This window comes from Chlamydomonas reinhardtii, chromosome 2, assembly GCF_000002595.2.
Source record: "Chlamydomonas reinhardtii strain CC-503 cw92 mt+ chromosome 2, whole genome shotgun sequence".
NCBI classification, from domain to species: Eukaryota; Viridiplantae; Chlorophyta; class Chlorophyceae; order Chlamydomonadales; family Chlamydomonadaceae; genus Chlamydomonas; species Chlamydomonas reinhardtii.
This window is the reverse complement of record NC_057005.1, coordinates 1,537,613-1,551,977: the sequence shown is the minus strand read 5'-3', so window position 1 is coordinate 1,551,977 and position 14,365 is coordinate 1,537,613. Positions and strand designations below refer to the sequence as shown.

Here is a 14,365-nt window from a genome sequence, read left to right as displayed (position 1 = left end):
AGGGGCACGGCTTCAGCCCGTCCAAGATGGCCAAGAATAGCCTCAAGTTCAAGCAGGCAGCTGAGCAGGCGGCTGAGCAGGTGGCTGAGCAGGCAGGCAGCTGAGCAGGCAGGCAGCGCGTCACCCAAGTGGTGCGTGGGGTGCAATGTGGGCTGGACAGTGTGGGCTGGACAGAGTCAGGAGTCAGGAGTCAGGGAGTCAGGAATCAGGGAGTGAGGAATCAGGGAGTCAGCTGCAGGGCTGGACAGAGTCAGGAGTCAGGGATGGACAGTGTGGGCTGGACGGTGCGACACATCGCTGTCGGTCAAGTTGTGCTGCCGAGGCGGCTCTTGTTACATAACGATAGAGCGCGGGTGTCCTTCCCCTTGGTGCCTCACCCTTCACGGCACAGGTGGATGGTGGCCAGCCAACCCTGACAGCTACTAGGCAAATTATAAAACCTCTGCTTTTTCATGGGAAATGGCCAAACAGGGAAAGAAGCCACAGCTTTTGGCCAGTCAGCTCTTCAGTCTTTGGAACCAGGTGCATCCGAGGTGCACCAGACGGCCATGCTTCCCCAATCGCATAACTGCATTGAAACCGCAACAATAACATATGTACATTTGCGTGTGAGCATGGTCTGAGGCAGCTTGTCAGAAAAGAACCGATTCCTTTGCAGAGATCCCCAGGAGACCCAGAAGGACGCTTGTTCAGTGCAACTAGTTTGGGTGCTTTGTCCCGAGCACCACCTGATTCTCTGTGGCTGCTTCGGACTCGCCCTCCAGCACGAGTCAAGTGCTGCCGTGGCTGGCCAGCTCGGCGTCGCAGAAGGCTACCTGCGTGGCCAATTGTTTGGCTTTTTATAGCAAGCAAATTTGCTAGGGTTATCGCACTTCTCCAGCGGTGCAGCTTCAGCAGGTAGGGAATTGTCGCGAGCCCTTCCGAAGAGCCCGCCAACCTCCACTGAACATAGAAGGCCCTTGTGACACTCCTGCACGGACTCGGGCCATCAGCTTGCGCTCCCGGGGCTGCCCTAAGGCGCCGTCCTACGCTGCCGTAGGTGTGGTGTTGCAGTCGACGCCGCGCCCGCAGTCGCCGGACCCCTCGGCGCCGCCCTCGCGCTAGGGCTGACTGAGCCAGGATGTTGATGGGCCTGGGGGCCCCGGGTGGCCCCATGATGGGCGCACCGCCGCACGCGCATTCCACGGTGCCGGAGCCGACGTCCGTGGAGCAGATCCTGGCGACCATCCAGGTGCGGCCGTACGGCTGATTGATGTGGGTTGGCACCTGACAGGGTTGGCGGGAGCGGTACGGCCGGCCGGCACCGGGTGGGGGCGGTGGCGACTCACTGAGGAGCAAGCGGCATAACAAGCCACTTGTATGTGTACGGTGTGTATTCATCAGGAGGTCATGACATAAGGTAAGAGGCGGTGCATTGCGCCAAACCCACATGCCCTGTCACGTCCTCCCAACCCCCCCTCCCAACCCGCTGCCGCCTGCTGCCACACACAGGGCGCCTTGTCGGTGGACAAGGCCACTCGCTCTGCGGCGGAGGGGCTGTTGCACGGCTGGGAGGCGGACGCGGCGCCGGGCTTTCTGTCGGGCCTCATGCGCATCGTGGAGCAGCGAGACAACGTGCCCGAGGTGGGAGAGTTGGGCGCGGCGGGGTGGGGTTGGGTTGGTTAGGGTTACTATGGCTCGGAGAGGTTGAGAGGCGGCATGGGTGGTCACCGTGGGAGGCGGTCGTGCGCGGAGGGTATGGAGTGTATGTGGAAGCGGCCGGGCAGTCGGGGCGGCAGGCGGCCGGCTCGGATGGATTTTTACTATTCCAGGGCAAACGGACGGGCTTGCGCCGCATCTTGAATAGTCTTCGACGCCCCTGCTCTCATCCGTGATGCCCCCGCAGCCCATCCGCCTGCTGGCGGTGGTGGTGGCCAAGAACGCGGTGGGCAGCTCCTGGCGCAAGACGCTGGGCACGCGCGAGTGGAGCCGCGTGCCGGACGAGGAGAAGGCGGTGGTGCGGGAGGGCGCTGTGCAGCTGCTGCTGGCGGGTGAGCGGCCAGGCGGACAGGGGAGGGGAGGACGTGAGATTCACGGAGGGGGAACGCGGGCAGGGGATAAGCGGGAGAGTAGGCTGCGGGTTCTTGGATTGTGAATTTTGGGGTGTGCTGACTGGTATAAGGTATGGGGCGATCGATTGAAAGGCTTGCGAAAGCGCTACCGGATGTGCCGGTTAGGTAGTTGCATGTCCCCCCTTCTCTGTACCAATCTTTGCAACCCCCTATGTGTTTTGTTGCACTCTTCGCAGACCCGTCCGAGCGAGTTGCTCTGCAGCTGTCGCTGCTCATCACCAACATCGCACGGTTCGACTTCCCTGGCCGCTCGGAGAACCTGCTGCAGGTGCGCGGCTGGGCCGAGCGTGAGGCGTTGTATGCACGGTATTGCATGCGGGATGGGCGCATGCTGACTTGTGGAATGGCGTGCAGCTAGGCAGGAAGGGAACAGCTACATAGGTCCAAGAGACCGCAGGGCCGGCACCAGCTGTGTGCCAACTTGATTTGTTGCCCGGCTGCCCGTGCCTTGCCCCTCTTGTTCCCACTGCCCTAACCTCGCAATTCCCCTCCTGCCCCACGCGCACACGCAGTTGCTGCTGTCCGCCGCGAGCTGGGACGCGCAGCTGCCGCCGGCGGTGAAGCTGCGGTCGCTCAAGGCGCTGAAGCGGGTGCTCCAGGGGCTGGGCTCCAAGCGCTTCGTGATAGAGGCGCCGCAACAGGCGATGGGTACGCCCATGGCGCTGCCGGGTGAGCTGGGGCGCCGGGTGTGGGTTGGGGTGCCGGGTGCGACTTATCGCGCGCTTTGGACATTGCAGTGTAGGATGTTGGACGTGTGTGCCGTCGTGGGGGTGATACCGTACCGGTGTGCGAAGGCCGTGGACAGACAAACGGTAGTTGCAGTGCTGCTGGCGCTCAATGCGGCCAGCTGTTTCGCTCAAAGCCTGCGCTTCCCTCACACCTTGATTTCTCACCATCGGCAACACTCCTTGCGGCGCACTCGCAGACCTGGCGGCGCTGTCGCAGCGCATCACCGCCGAGCGGGAGCTGTTCAAGACGCGGCTCAGCGACTGCTTCGCGCCGCTGCACGCCCTGATCACGCAGCACGCGGCGGCCTTCATCGCAGCCACCGCCGTGGGCTGGGACGCGGCGGGGCCCTTCGCTGCGGCCGCCGCGGCGTGCCTGCAGGTCAGCAACGGCGCCGGGGAAGCAAACCGAGTGCGGGTAGCTGTCCTTGGAAGACGGCATGAATGAATTGCGAGTATGAAGTGAACACGTCCAGCCTGAACCCAACTCCCGCTACCGCCGCGGCTGCCGCTGCTGTCGGGCTGCCACCTGCCTGCAGGCGCTGCTGTACCTCATCCCCTCGCCCACGCCCGACGAGCTGGCGCCGGGGACGCAGGGCGTGCTGGAGGCCATACACACCGTGTGCACCACCGTGCAGCGCGGCCCGCCTGCGAGTGAGTGCGGCCAGTGCGCATTGCGTTGTCGGCTGCCGCTCTGCTGAGCACGGCTCGTTCTGTCGTGCCGACCTCGCAGCCGGCTGCCATCTAGTTCGTGGAATCCCTGCCCAGCGCACCCTACACCCTACATGTTTACATCCCGCACCCCAACACGCGCTGGCCTGACCACCCACTCGCCCCTGCCGCAGGCATGGCTGCCGGCTCCCCCGCCGCCGAGCAGTGGACGGAGGTGGGCGGCAAGCTGTATGAGCGGCTGGCGGCGCTGGCCATCGCCTACCTGGACACCAACCCGCTGCCCTTCGCGGAGTTCGTGCCCTTCTTCCTGGAGCTGTTCGTGCAGGTGGGGCAGGAGACGAGACAGGGGGCCGGGGGCAGGGGGGGCCGCAGGGCGAGCGAAGGAGTCCACAGTCCACAAAGCTCCCTCCAGCATGACCGGGAACAACGCATTGACACGCAAAAGGGGAAGGTGGGAATCCCGGCTTGGTCCTTACCTGACGACTCGTGTCCTTGGCCCGCCTGCCCTGTCTCCCTCTTTACGCCTCACTCGCTCGCGGCCGCAGTCGGCTCTGATCGGTCTGGACGCCGCCACGGTGCGCGCCATGCGCCCCAAGCGCCGCGTACTGCTGGTGCGCTTCATCAGCAAGGCGCTGCTCAACCCCTACTACCGCCAGGAGTGGGTGGAGTCGCCGCTGCCGCGTGAGTCAGGTACCGGGCTGCTGCGTGCTGTTGCAGGGACCGGTTTTGGCCAGGGCGGGTCAAGTATGACCTTCATTTGAGGGCCGCCGGGTCGGCAGGCGCTTGCACCTCCAGGGATGCGCAGGAACCATCAACTCCACTGCGGTCCCTCCTAACCCCAATGCGACCCCGCCCCGCGCTGCGCAGAGCACCTGCCGGCGCCGCGGCTGCAGCACCTGATGGAGGCGCGCGCCCGGGCCGCCCGCGCGCACGCGGCGCTGTCGGGGCTGCTCAACGGCGCCACGTGCGCGCAGCTGGTGGAGGCGCTGGTGGGTGGCGGGGGGGCACAGGGGGTTGGCGCCCCAGGGGGGGGCCTGTGTTGTCCATGCACACTAAGAACTAGGAGCAGGGAGGAGCACAATTTGGGGAGGGGGTTACGTGTGCCGTTTCACAACCTGGCCTAGGTCCTGTGCGTGGCAACCGTCGCCATGCCACATGCCCCGGGGCCGATACTAGCGACCCGCGCCCCGCTGCTGCCTCTTAACACGCACCCACCCGCCCGCCTGCCACCCGCCAGGTGGCCAAGTACGTGGCGCTCAGTGGTGAGGAGCTGGAGGAGTGGCGCGACGACCCCGAGTCATACGCGCGGTGAGGCCGGAGGCCAGGACAGAACCGAGAGGCTCCTCTGTATGCAGAAGGGCAAGGGTGCTCGTATGCCCAATGTGCAACCAGCACGTCCAAAAGCCTGCAGCTTGTACGGGAGAAGGTGATGTGACGTAGCCGCTTGGCATGCCAATCCGCCACCGCCACGTGTCTGCTCATCTAGCGCCCCGCCCGCCTGGCTCCTGCAGCACCATGGAGGTGGAGAGCGGCCCCGACGCCGACACGCCGCGCCCCATCGGCGTGGGGCTGCTGCTGTGCATGCTGGAGCACGGCGGCGAGGCGGTGGCGGTGGTGCTGCTGGGCCTGGCCTCAGCGCTGCAGCAGCGGGCGGCCACACCTGACGCACTGCTCATGCGGGAGGCCTGCTACCGGTGAGGCTCTGCCGCAGCTGGGGTGGCGCGAATGGGTTGCGTGGGGCTGGGGGTCGTTTCCACCAATCCCAAAAGAGAAGCCACAGACTCTAAGACTCGAGGCTAAGCGGGTAAGACTCGTGGCTAATAGTTTTTTCTCACTTGCCTACCTGTTCCCGGGGACTGCCGCCGCGCAGGTGTATCGGCGAGGGCTTCAACCACGTCTCCTCCCACATCAACTTTGAGGCCTGGTGGGTGCGCCCGTGCGCGGACACGCCCGCTCCTCCCCATGTGCCCGTCACCCTCTAGCCCACATGGCGCCTTGACCCCACTCCTATCTAGTCACGTCTGCAACACTCCCCACCATCGTCCGCCACGCGCCATGTGCAGGTACAACGCCGAGCTGGCGCCGCTGCTCACGTCCAACGCGCCGCCGCCGCCGCCCCAGGGCGCCTCCGCGCCGCCGCCGCCCTCACCTCTGGGCGGCGGCAAGATTGGGCCGCCAGGCAGCGAGCAGGTGCGGCCGTGGGGGCACGATGGAGCACTGCTTCCCACGGCTGGTTGGGCAGATCAAAACCTGCCTTTCCGTTGCCACCAGGGCTGCTTTGCTGGCGTTTATGTCGTGGCATCGTGCCTGACCTCCTTGGCCCCTCCTCGGCCCCTCCTGCCCCGCGCCGCAGGTGCTGCTGGCGTCGGTGCTGGCCGCGCGCGCGCTGTGGCTGCTGGGCGTGTGCGGCGGAGAGCTGCCCGCCGCGGCCCTGGGCGGCGCCTACCAGCTGTGTGTGTGCTACCTGGCGGCGGAGGACGTGGTGGTGGGTGCAGTGCAGCCCCTTGTTTGGGGGAGCGAGGAGCGGGGGGTTGCATGGATGGTCAGGAAAGCGGTACAGGATGCACGGGGGTGGGGAGTGTATGCCCGAGCCCAGTAAAGTAGGGGGAGGCCGAGGATGTTGGCGCACCGGTTGCGCTGCCGCTGCATGCTTGGAACATGTGTGCCATCGTACCCGCACGTGCGCACACTGTGCCGCACACCACGTGTGCGTGGACCAGCAGATCATTCGCGCAGCCCTTCACCCCGCCCGCTGTGCCTGACCTCGACTTCGCTTCTCCTGAAATATTCATGTATGAATGCAAACCACTCCCTCTACCATGGTGCAGGTGGCTCTGTCCTCGGTCACCTCGCTGCTGGGGCTGCTGAGCCTGGTGCTGGACGACCAGGCCGCGCTGGAGCAGCTGCGGGCGCAGCAGCGGGCGGCGCAGGGCCGCGGGGCGGGCGCGGCGGGCGGACTGGTGCGCGCGCGCGCAGTCGGGCGGGCGCGTGGGCTGCTTGGGGACGTGTGGCCGCTGCTTGCAGGCATGGCAATGCCGTCAGGGCGTCAACTGGGCGGGGCGATCGGGTTGTATGTGCCAAACTATATGCCAGGCTTGCGGCGCTCGCCAACTGCACGATGTTGTGTTGGTCATGCTGTCATGCGTAACCACAACACACCGGTGTGGCGGTGCCTGCAGGCTGGGCGTGTGGACGCCATGCAGCTGGCGGAGGGCGCGGCGGCGGCCGGCGACCAGCAGGAAAACGCAGGTGTGTGTGTGTGTGTGTGTGGGGGGGGGGAGGTAGTGAAGCGAGAGAGGGCAGGGAAGCAGGGAGGGAAGGAGGGAGGGACGGGGGAAAGGAGGGAGGGGCGGGGGAAAGGAAGGAGGGAGGGCATCCGGGCGGGGGCCTAGTGGGGCGTGATCGGCATACCGCAGTCGTAGTGTTTGTGTGATAACGTAGTGGGGCTTGACGGTTGGACTAAACACCCAACGGGCGCCCTCGCTGCGTCATAGCTCCTTCCACCCCACGCCAACTCCGACGGGCTCTCCACCCAAGTCACCTGTACCCGGGGTTTCACGTCGCTGACTCACGCCGTTTAGCTTCTTATGCAACACCGCCGTCGTCTGACTAGCTTCATGCCTGCGACTCCACCCAGGCGCCATCGCGGAGGCCACTGCGCGCGTGGAGAGCCGGCTGGCGGCGCTGTCCAGCGAGGTGACGGCGGCGGCGCTGCTCAACTGCTTCGGGCTGCTGTCGCGGCTGCGCGAGGTGGAGAGCATGGTGCGCGTGCTGCAGCTGGTGTCGGTGCTGGTGGAGGTGAGCGCGGGGCGGAAGGGGCCCGAGAGCGGGCGGGCAGGGTGGGCCGATCGAGAGAGGGTGCCGTTTACAAAGAGCGGGGGGCGAAGTGTGGGGAGTCACTCCTGCCTCCCGCCTAGCTAGCATATGGAGCGAAGCTAAGTTCACGCAAGGCGCACCGGCTGTCAAGCCACGCTTTCGTCTCCCATACCGAGTTGACCTCTTGTCTCCGCAACCCCAACTGCAGGCTCTGGGCGAGCGCATCCGGCCACACCTGGGCATCATCGCCGCCGGCCTGCCGCAGGTCTGGTCGCGAGCAGAGATGCTGTCCGCCGCCGCCGCCTCGGCGGCCGAGGCCACATCCCTCCTCGACCGCGACGCCGCCCGCCGCCGCGCCTCCGATGCCGCTGGGCCTAGCACGCCCGGCGGCGGAGCCGCCGGCGGCGGCAGCGGAGCCGCAGGCGCCGCTGCTGGTACCCCCGGCAGCGCAGCTGCCGGGCGGGGGCGCCCTGGCGCGCTGGCGGCGGCTCGTGGCAGTGCCGACAGCGGCGGCGGCATGGGTCACGAGGCGGGCGCAGTGGTGCGGCTGCACAGCGCGCTGATTGCGGTGCTGACACACCTGGTGGGCAAGCTGCGGGCGGTGGCGCTGGAGGACCCAAACATCTGCGGCGTGGTGTTCCCGCTGCTCAAGTACTCCACGAGAGTGGGTGAGTGCCGGCTTGCTGGGGAAAGGGTTGAGCGCACAGGTCTTGTGGCGTTTACGACAAGCCGTTGTCGAGTGGGGGGGGGGGGCGTTCGGCGTGTTGGTGGCACAGTACTCATTCTCACCAACTCATACATGCCCAATCACGTGGCCCATCGCTGCCCTCTAACTCCCCCCCACTCGCTACCCCCCAGGCACGCCCGAGGGCGAGGTGCTGGTGGACGAGGCCTTCCGGTTGTGGTCCGTCACCATCGCCTCGCTGCCCTCCGTGCCGCCGCAGCTGCGGGAGCTGCTGCCCAACGCGGCCGCGCTGCTGCGGCGCGGCCGCGACCACGCCGCGCTGCTGCCGCTGCTGGAGGTGGGTGGCGGGTTGGAGCGCAGGCTGCGGCTAAGGGGCAGAGGGGGAAACGGGAGTGGCGGCGGACGACCGAGTGTAATCGAGCTTGATGTTGGTGTGGTTAGGCCGCGCGCCTCCCCCCCAGACGGACGCGTGAATGCCGCCGTTGTTCTCGTATGTGGCTAAGCCCTCGCTAGATTTTGGATTCCGTGTCGCCTGCTTAGCATTGCATACATGCGAGTTCGAGTGCACCGTGTCGACCCCTTTCCCTTGTGCTCTCACACACGTGTAGGCGTACCTGCTGCTGGACGCCGCGGACAGCCTGCAGCCGCTGGCCGCCGACATGGGCCGCGCGCTGGAGGCCTCCATCAACAGCACAGCCACCGCAGTGCTAGCAGCGGTGGGCGCGCCAGGCACCACCGGGCAAGGCGGCGGCGGCGCCGCCAGCACGCCCGCCGCACCCGGCGGCGGCGCCGCCGGCGCCGCCGCGGTGCAGATCCCGCTGTCGGCGGAAACGCCGGCGGAGGCAATGTCGGCGGCGGCGCTGATCGACGTGCTGCTGCAGCTGTTCCCGCCGGGCGGCAGCGCGGCCGCCAGCCCTGCACAGCACGGCCCCATCGTTCAGCTGGTGGCGCCGGCGCTGCGGGCGATGGCAGCTCTGCTGGCGCACCCGGCGGTGCCATCCGCCGGCCTCAACGTCAAGATCATTAACATCTTTGAAGGCTTCCTGGAGGTGCTGGGGCGCCTGTGGCTGCTGTCACCCATGACCTTCCCGGAGCTGGTCGCGGGCCTGGACGTGGCGCAGGCGCAGGCGGCGGCGGCGGTGGCGGCGGCGCAGGCGGCCAACGGCGGCGCGGGCGGCGGCGCGGGCACCGGCGCGGGCGCGGTGGAGGGCGGCGCGGTGGAGCGGCTGCTGGACCGGTGGCTGACTATTGCGGCGGCGCGCTTCCTGGAGGAGGTGGTTGGTGAGTGGGCTGGAGGCGGGGCGCTCAAGGCGGGCTCAAGGCACATGGGGAGGGCCGGGCCATCCACCTTGTTAGCGGCGGGCCGCAGAGAGCATTGGCTGTGGGCATGCCCTTGCTGCTACTCGTCCCAGTGGCCAGGCTTGGCAAGTCTGCGCCTCCTTGCGCCCTGAACCCTTGTCCTAGGCACGCCTTGTCCGTTTCCACCTGATACCCATCCGCCCACTACGGTACACACGGTGCACACATCCTCTTCATTGTGCACTTTCCGCACAGCCTTCTCTTCTGCTTCCTAACGCGCGCCCACTACGCTGCCGATGCAGGCGTCAAGACCATGTCCATGCTGGGTCGCTTTCGCCGGCGCATGGCCACCATGTCGCTGGCCTCGCTGCTGCGGGCGGGCGTGTGCGAGCAACTGGTCGAGCCGCGCAAGGTGCTGCGCGTGTGCAGCCTGGCGGTGCAGGTGAGGGCGGGGGGGCAGCGCGGCGCGGTACACTGTGATTGTGTGTGTGTTCAAGGGGAAGGGGCAACCGCTACGGAATGCATCTGTGTGCATTTGTAGCGGATGTGGACAGAGAGGCGGAAACGCAGCTGTGGTGGGCTCAGGCGACTGCTAAGCTCAACTCACTGCGCCACTACGGCCTGCCGCTCCCATCCACCTGTCCTGAGTCCTTACCAACAAACCTGCCTCGCACGCCCGCCTCCCCGCCCACCCCAGGCCCTGGCCGACGACGCGGAGTTCGGGGCGGACCAGTCGGAGCTGGACTCGCTGGACTTCGCGGCCGACCTTGCGCAGGTGCGGACGAGGGGGTTGTAAGTACCAGCCCAAAAGGGGGGAGTCAAGATAGGGGGGATAGCGATGGCAATGAAGGGAGCACGTGTGTCCCGCACAAGCTGCACGCACGCATCGCGGCCTGCGGCCACAGCCCTCTGAGGTATGGTACTTTGGGTCGGACCTTACGCGGCTCCTGCGGCACCGCCAAACAAATGGCACCCTGCATTGCTGACTTCTACTCCTATCCGCCCGCTCCACCAACCCCACCCGCTCCGCCCTCCCGCCCTGTCAGGACACGGTGCTGGCCCGGCGGCTGGCCATCACACGCGCAGACCCGGTCCGCAAGGTGGATGTGCACGAGTGCGTGCGCGGCCTGCTGGCCAAGGTGAGGGGGAACGGGCGCGGGAAAGGCGTGTAGGGCGGGGAGGCCGCAAGGAACTATGGAGTGCGGCACGCAGCCCGCGGCCGCTGCCCCGCCTACTGCTGGCTGAAGGACTGCAATGCATCCCCGTTTTCCGGCCATCCCGTGACGAGGGCTGCTACCGCGGCTGCCTATTGCCTACAAACGTACTCACATATTTTCCTGGCTTGGCTTGAAAACGCAATAATCACGTCTTCACCGCAGTTGTCGGAGCGCGCGGGCGGGCCTGACGCCTTCCTGGCCGCCCTGGCCGCGCACGGCGCCGGCGAGCGGCTGCGGCTGCAGCTGGCCGCGGTGATGAGCGGGCAGCGGCTGCGGTCGGGCGGCGTCATCGACGGCGAGGAGCCGGAGGACAGCGCCGACCCCGCCGACGATGACGAGCTGTACGGGCTGGTGGCACCGGGGCTGAGCGAGGGCGGCGTGGGTTTCGTGTCGGGCGGCTCCACGCCCGAGTGAGGGGGGGTAGAGGCGCGGCTGGGGACGTGTGGAGAAGGTGGGGAGTGGGGATTTGAGTCCGGTTTGGGGAAGTGGGGCATGGGCAGCGGTATGGAGTGGCCCTGAGGTGGGGGTTGGCGGTGGCGGTTGTCGCGGGGTGGGGGAGTAGCCAGGGTGGACATGGTCGGTCGTAGGTAGGCGGGTCAACGGAGTGCGCGGCACGTCTCCTGCACGGTTTGTTGCTTGGACGCAAGTACTATTGAGGCCTGACGGGTACTTTTTGTTGATTGTGGGGTGCTGTCTTCGAAGACGACAGTCTTGCATTGCATGACGGGAGGTTTGAAGGTGTGGCCGGGGATGGGGTGCGCGGGCCTCATCTGCAGCGCCGGCGAGTTCGCATCCGGCGGGTAAGGCTGGCTAGAAAACGCATTCCAAATACTCGAACCGACGAATGAACCTCAAGTACAGAGAGAATAACTAGGGTACCGTATGTGGTGGCCAATCGCCGAAGGGAGTTGCTGGAAGAAAGTTGGTGGGGTAGGCACCGTGGGTAGGGACCCACGGAAACCAAACTGTATGGCTGTAATGCGAGTGAACCTTCTCCGGCCGTCGCTCAAATCGCACCTGTTTGGTGCACGCGAGTAACGCCCCACAACTTCCGGTTCACATTGTTACATGCATATTACGGTACTCAGCGTCTCAGCCGAAGCCTGCCAGCGGCAACCCAGCCTTGAACCCACCACCAACCTCAAGGACGACGCCCGTACACTTTTATTGATGTACAGCTCAATGCCATCATTCATACTGATGGCCCACTAGCGCAAAGCAGACACTTTAGCACACCTCTGCATCCATGGCACGGACCACCCTTTCAAAGCAACTGCTGCCGCCTGGAAACAAGGCCGCCCGGTCACCCAGTTCCCCAGGCCGGGCCCACCGCCATGCTGTCTCGCTCAGTCGCTGTCCGAGTCCGTGTCCTTCCTCTTCTCCTTCTTCTCCTGCAAATGAAGCAAGTAGAAGACCGTGTCAATAGACGCACAGGGAATACAACCCAACGGCAACAGCCGGGCGGTGTGCGCTCAGCTGCCATAGTAGTGAACTTGGCACTCAGACTCCAATGCTTGCATTGGAGGTACCTCAAAAGCGCGCACCTTCTTTGCCTTCTTCTCCTTTTTTTCGCTCTTCTTCTCCTTCTTCTCTTTGTCCTGCAATGCGACGGGAGAGTCGATGCCATCAGAGGCCAGCTGCACCGTCACCTGTCCCGTGCACTCTGCCGCCGCGGTCATTGCCCTGCTACAGGCGCCCCCCAGAAGCCTGCCCCTCCACTCCTCCAGTACTAGCAAACTGCAAGATACCTTTTTCTCCTTCTTGTCCTTCTTTTCGCTCTTGTCCTTCTTCTCCTTCTTGTCCTTCTTCGCGTCGCCGCCTGTCGCTGGCGTCAGGGCGGCAGCCGCCACAGGCGTTGCCGCCGGCGTCTTATGCTTCTCCTTCTCCTTCCCTTTCTGTGCAGCCCCACCTGCTGCTGCTTGCCCCGCCGCCTGTGGCGCCGCCGCTGCGCCTGCCGCCACCGCTGCCCACGTCACATCCGTCCCGGCCTCCGCCGCCATGATCGCCGCCGACTCCTTCCGCGCCGCCTCCATTGCCGCTAGCGAGGCGTCCAGTCGCGCAAGAGCCGCCGCCTCGTCTTCAGCCATGCCCGCCGCCACACCCGCCGCGATGGACGCCGGCGCGCCGCCCGGCCCCGACATGCGCACCAGCGTCAGCCGCCGGCTGATAGGCACCGCCTGTGGAGCGGTTACGATATAAACGCAGGTGCAGTCGCAGTGCCCCGTGAGTCACAAAGCCACAGTCCTACTGTCCTGGCAAGCCGGGAGCAAAGATAGCCTCACACACGTGTGCGGTGTCGGGCGTGATGCAATCACACACAGCCGGCACCTGCCCCACTGCGCACTGGAAGGTACCATTTGGCTGCAGCGCCTGCTGTGCCCTTAGTGTTACCACAACTTTAATACGCCGTCAACTCCTGCGGCATGATTAGGGGACGAGACGCCACAGCCCTCCAGCCCACGCCCACGGGAGCCTACAATAGCCGGAGCTCCGACTCGCCGCCCCCGCCTTGCCCTACCCACCCATCGCCCTGCCCTGCCCTGCGCTGCCCAGCCGCGCCTCCCAGCCGCACACCCGCCTCTCCAACTGCCGCCCCACCTGCGCCGCGCCCGCGTCGTCGCCCACTGGGCACACCGCCACCACCTGACGCGCCATGCCAGTCGACTCCGGCACCAGCCCATAAGTGGCGCCTGCGCCAGGGACAACCAATGGAAACCCAGGTTTGCTGCTACCGCACCGGTACGGCAGAGGTCATGGCAAGCTCGCAGTCTTGCTGCCTTCCAGTCGTGCTGTCCTCCAGTCGTGCTGTCCCCCTGAGGCGCATGGGGTGTGACACGGCTGCGCTGTGCACCGTGTGTACGTGGCGGGCGACGCACCTTCCCGGTCCTGCACCGTCGCCACTGGGTCTGCAGGCACGCCCGGCGCCGTGACGGCCCCCGTCCGCAGGTCCACCTCTAGTGTGCCCGCGGCGGCCAGCATCTGCATGGCCTGTGGGTGGCGCGTGTGTGTGTGGGGGGAGAGCGTGCACGACGGGGGGGGGTTGAAGGTAGAACGGCGCTGTTGGAGGAATGCCGCCAGCCCGACTACATGCCCCCAACCGCCCACCCCTTCAGCTGCTCCCCAGCAGGCGCCCAGCCCCTGCTGCGCACATGCACTCGTTTGTGACACCTCCTTGATGAGCAAGAGGTGCTCACCTTGATTGTGGGCAGCTGGATGAGCCATAGCTCCTGCTTTCCTGCCGCGACCTCCTTGGGATCAACGGCGCAGCGGGCACGCACGGGCGCAAAGCCCTCGGGTAGCACGAACCTGCGCTCCCCCATAATATTCAGCGCGCAGCTTCGCCATACATCATAATGGGCTTCAACCCATGCCTATTACCCTGCCTTCGCCAGCACACTGCGAACACCCGCAACACGCGCCGCCTCCATCGCCCTCAAATTGCCCTGTCCCGGCGCCATCGGGACGCTGCCTCACCGCCGCTTTGCTGGCCGCTCCTCGACTTGGAATCGGACCTCCTTGCCTTGCGGCGGCGCTTCCGTCGCTTCCCCGTCGTCGACCGCAGCGGACTTGCGCTTCTTCTTTGCAGAGTCAAATTTATCCTTTGTTTTCGTCATATTTGCTCGTTTTGTTGAAGAGAACCAACTACCCGGCACAGTCGCTGGAAAGACACTAAATTTCGCTTCGCAAACAGAGCCAGCTAATGGCAAGTTAGTGCGTTAGTAGAGGCAACTGTGTAAACAAGCACAGATGCATTGAAGCCTGACAAATAGCGCAATGAGTTTAAGGCCCTTGGGCCATCGACGTACACTGCAAGTCCTCGCTTTGCGGCCCCCGAAGACC

The 14,365-nt window shown here is 65.8% G+C and overlaps 2 protein-coding genes across 2 annotated transcripts; one reads left to right on the top strand and one right to left on the bottom strand.

Annotated features, from left to right (window-relative positions):
• Window positions 1-597: 597 nt before the first annotated feature.
• Window positions 598-11,573, top strand: CHLRE_02g084650v5 (uncharacterized protein). The gene is made up of 26 exons (XM_001701865.2): window positions 598-897; window positions 1,040-1,231; window positions 1,492-1,623; window positions 1,886-2,030; window positions 2,288-2,379; window positions 2,624-2,780; window positions 3,037-3,218; window positions 3,376-3,490; window positions 3,682-3,833; window positions 4,054-4,189; window positions 4,376-4,497; window positions 4,746-4,816; window positions 5,020-5,202; window positions 5,379-5,432; window positions 5,572-5,698; window positions 5,862-5,993; window positions 6,337-6,468; window positions 6,688-6,757; window positions 7,146-7,306; window positions 7,533-7,992; window positions 8,183-8,346; window positions 8,618-9,290; window positions 9,611-9,750; window positions 10,006-10,083; window positions 10,355-10,447; window positions 10,688-11,573. Exons 2-26 carry the CDS (start codon window positions 1,121-1,123, stop codon window positions 10,937-10,939), a joined length of 4,134 nt encoding a protein of 1,377 aa, XP_001701917.2. The 5' UTR covers window positions 598-897; window positions 1,040-1,120; the 3' UTR covers window positions 10,940-11,573.
• Window positions 11,574-11,577: 4 nt separating this feature from the next.
• On the bottom strand, window positions 11,578-14,267 carry CHLRE_02g084600v5 (uncharacterized protein). Its single transcript, XM_043059305.1, has 7 exons — window positions 14,000-14,267; window positions 13,720-13,831; window positions 13,402-13,513; window positions 13,124-13,215; window positions 12,274-12,702; window positions 12,070-12,123; window positions 11,578-11,916 (listed from the first exon to the last, which is right to left on the bottom strand). The coding sequence occupies exons 1-7, from the start codon at window positions 14,137-14,139 to the stop codon at window positions 11,872-11,874; spliced, it is 984 nt and encodes a 327-aa protein (XP_042926939.1). The 5' UTR covers window positions 14,140-14,267; the 3' UTR covers window positions 11,578-11,871.
• Between the last annotated feature and the right edge of the window lie 98 nt (window positions 14,268-14,365).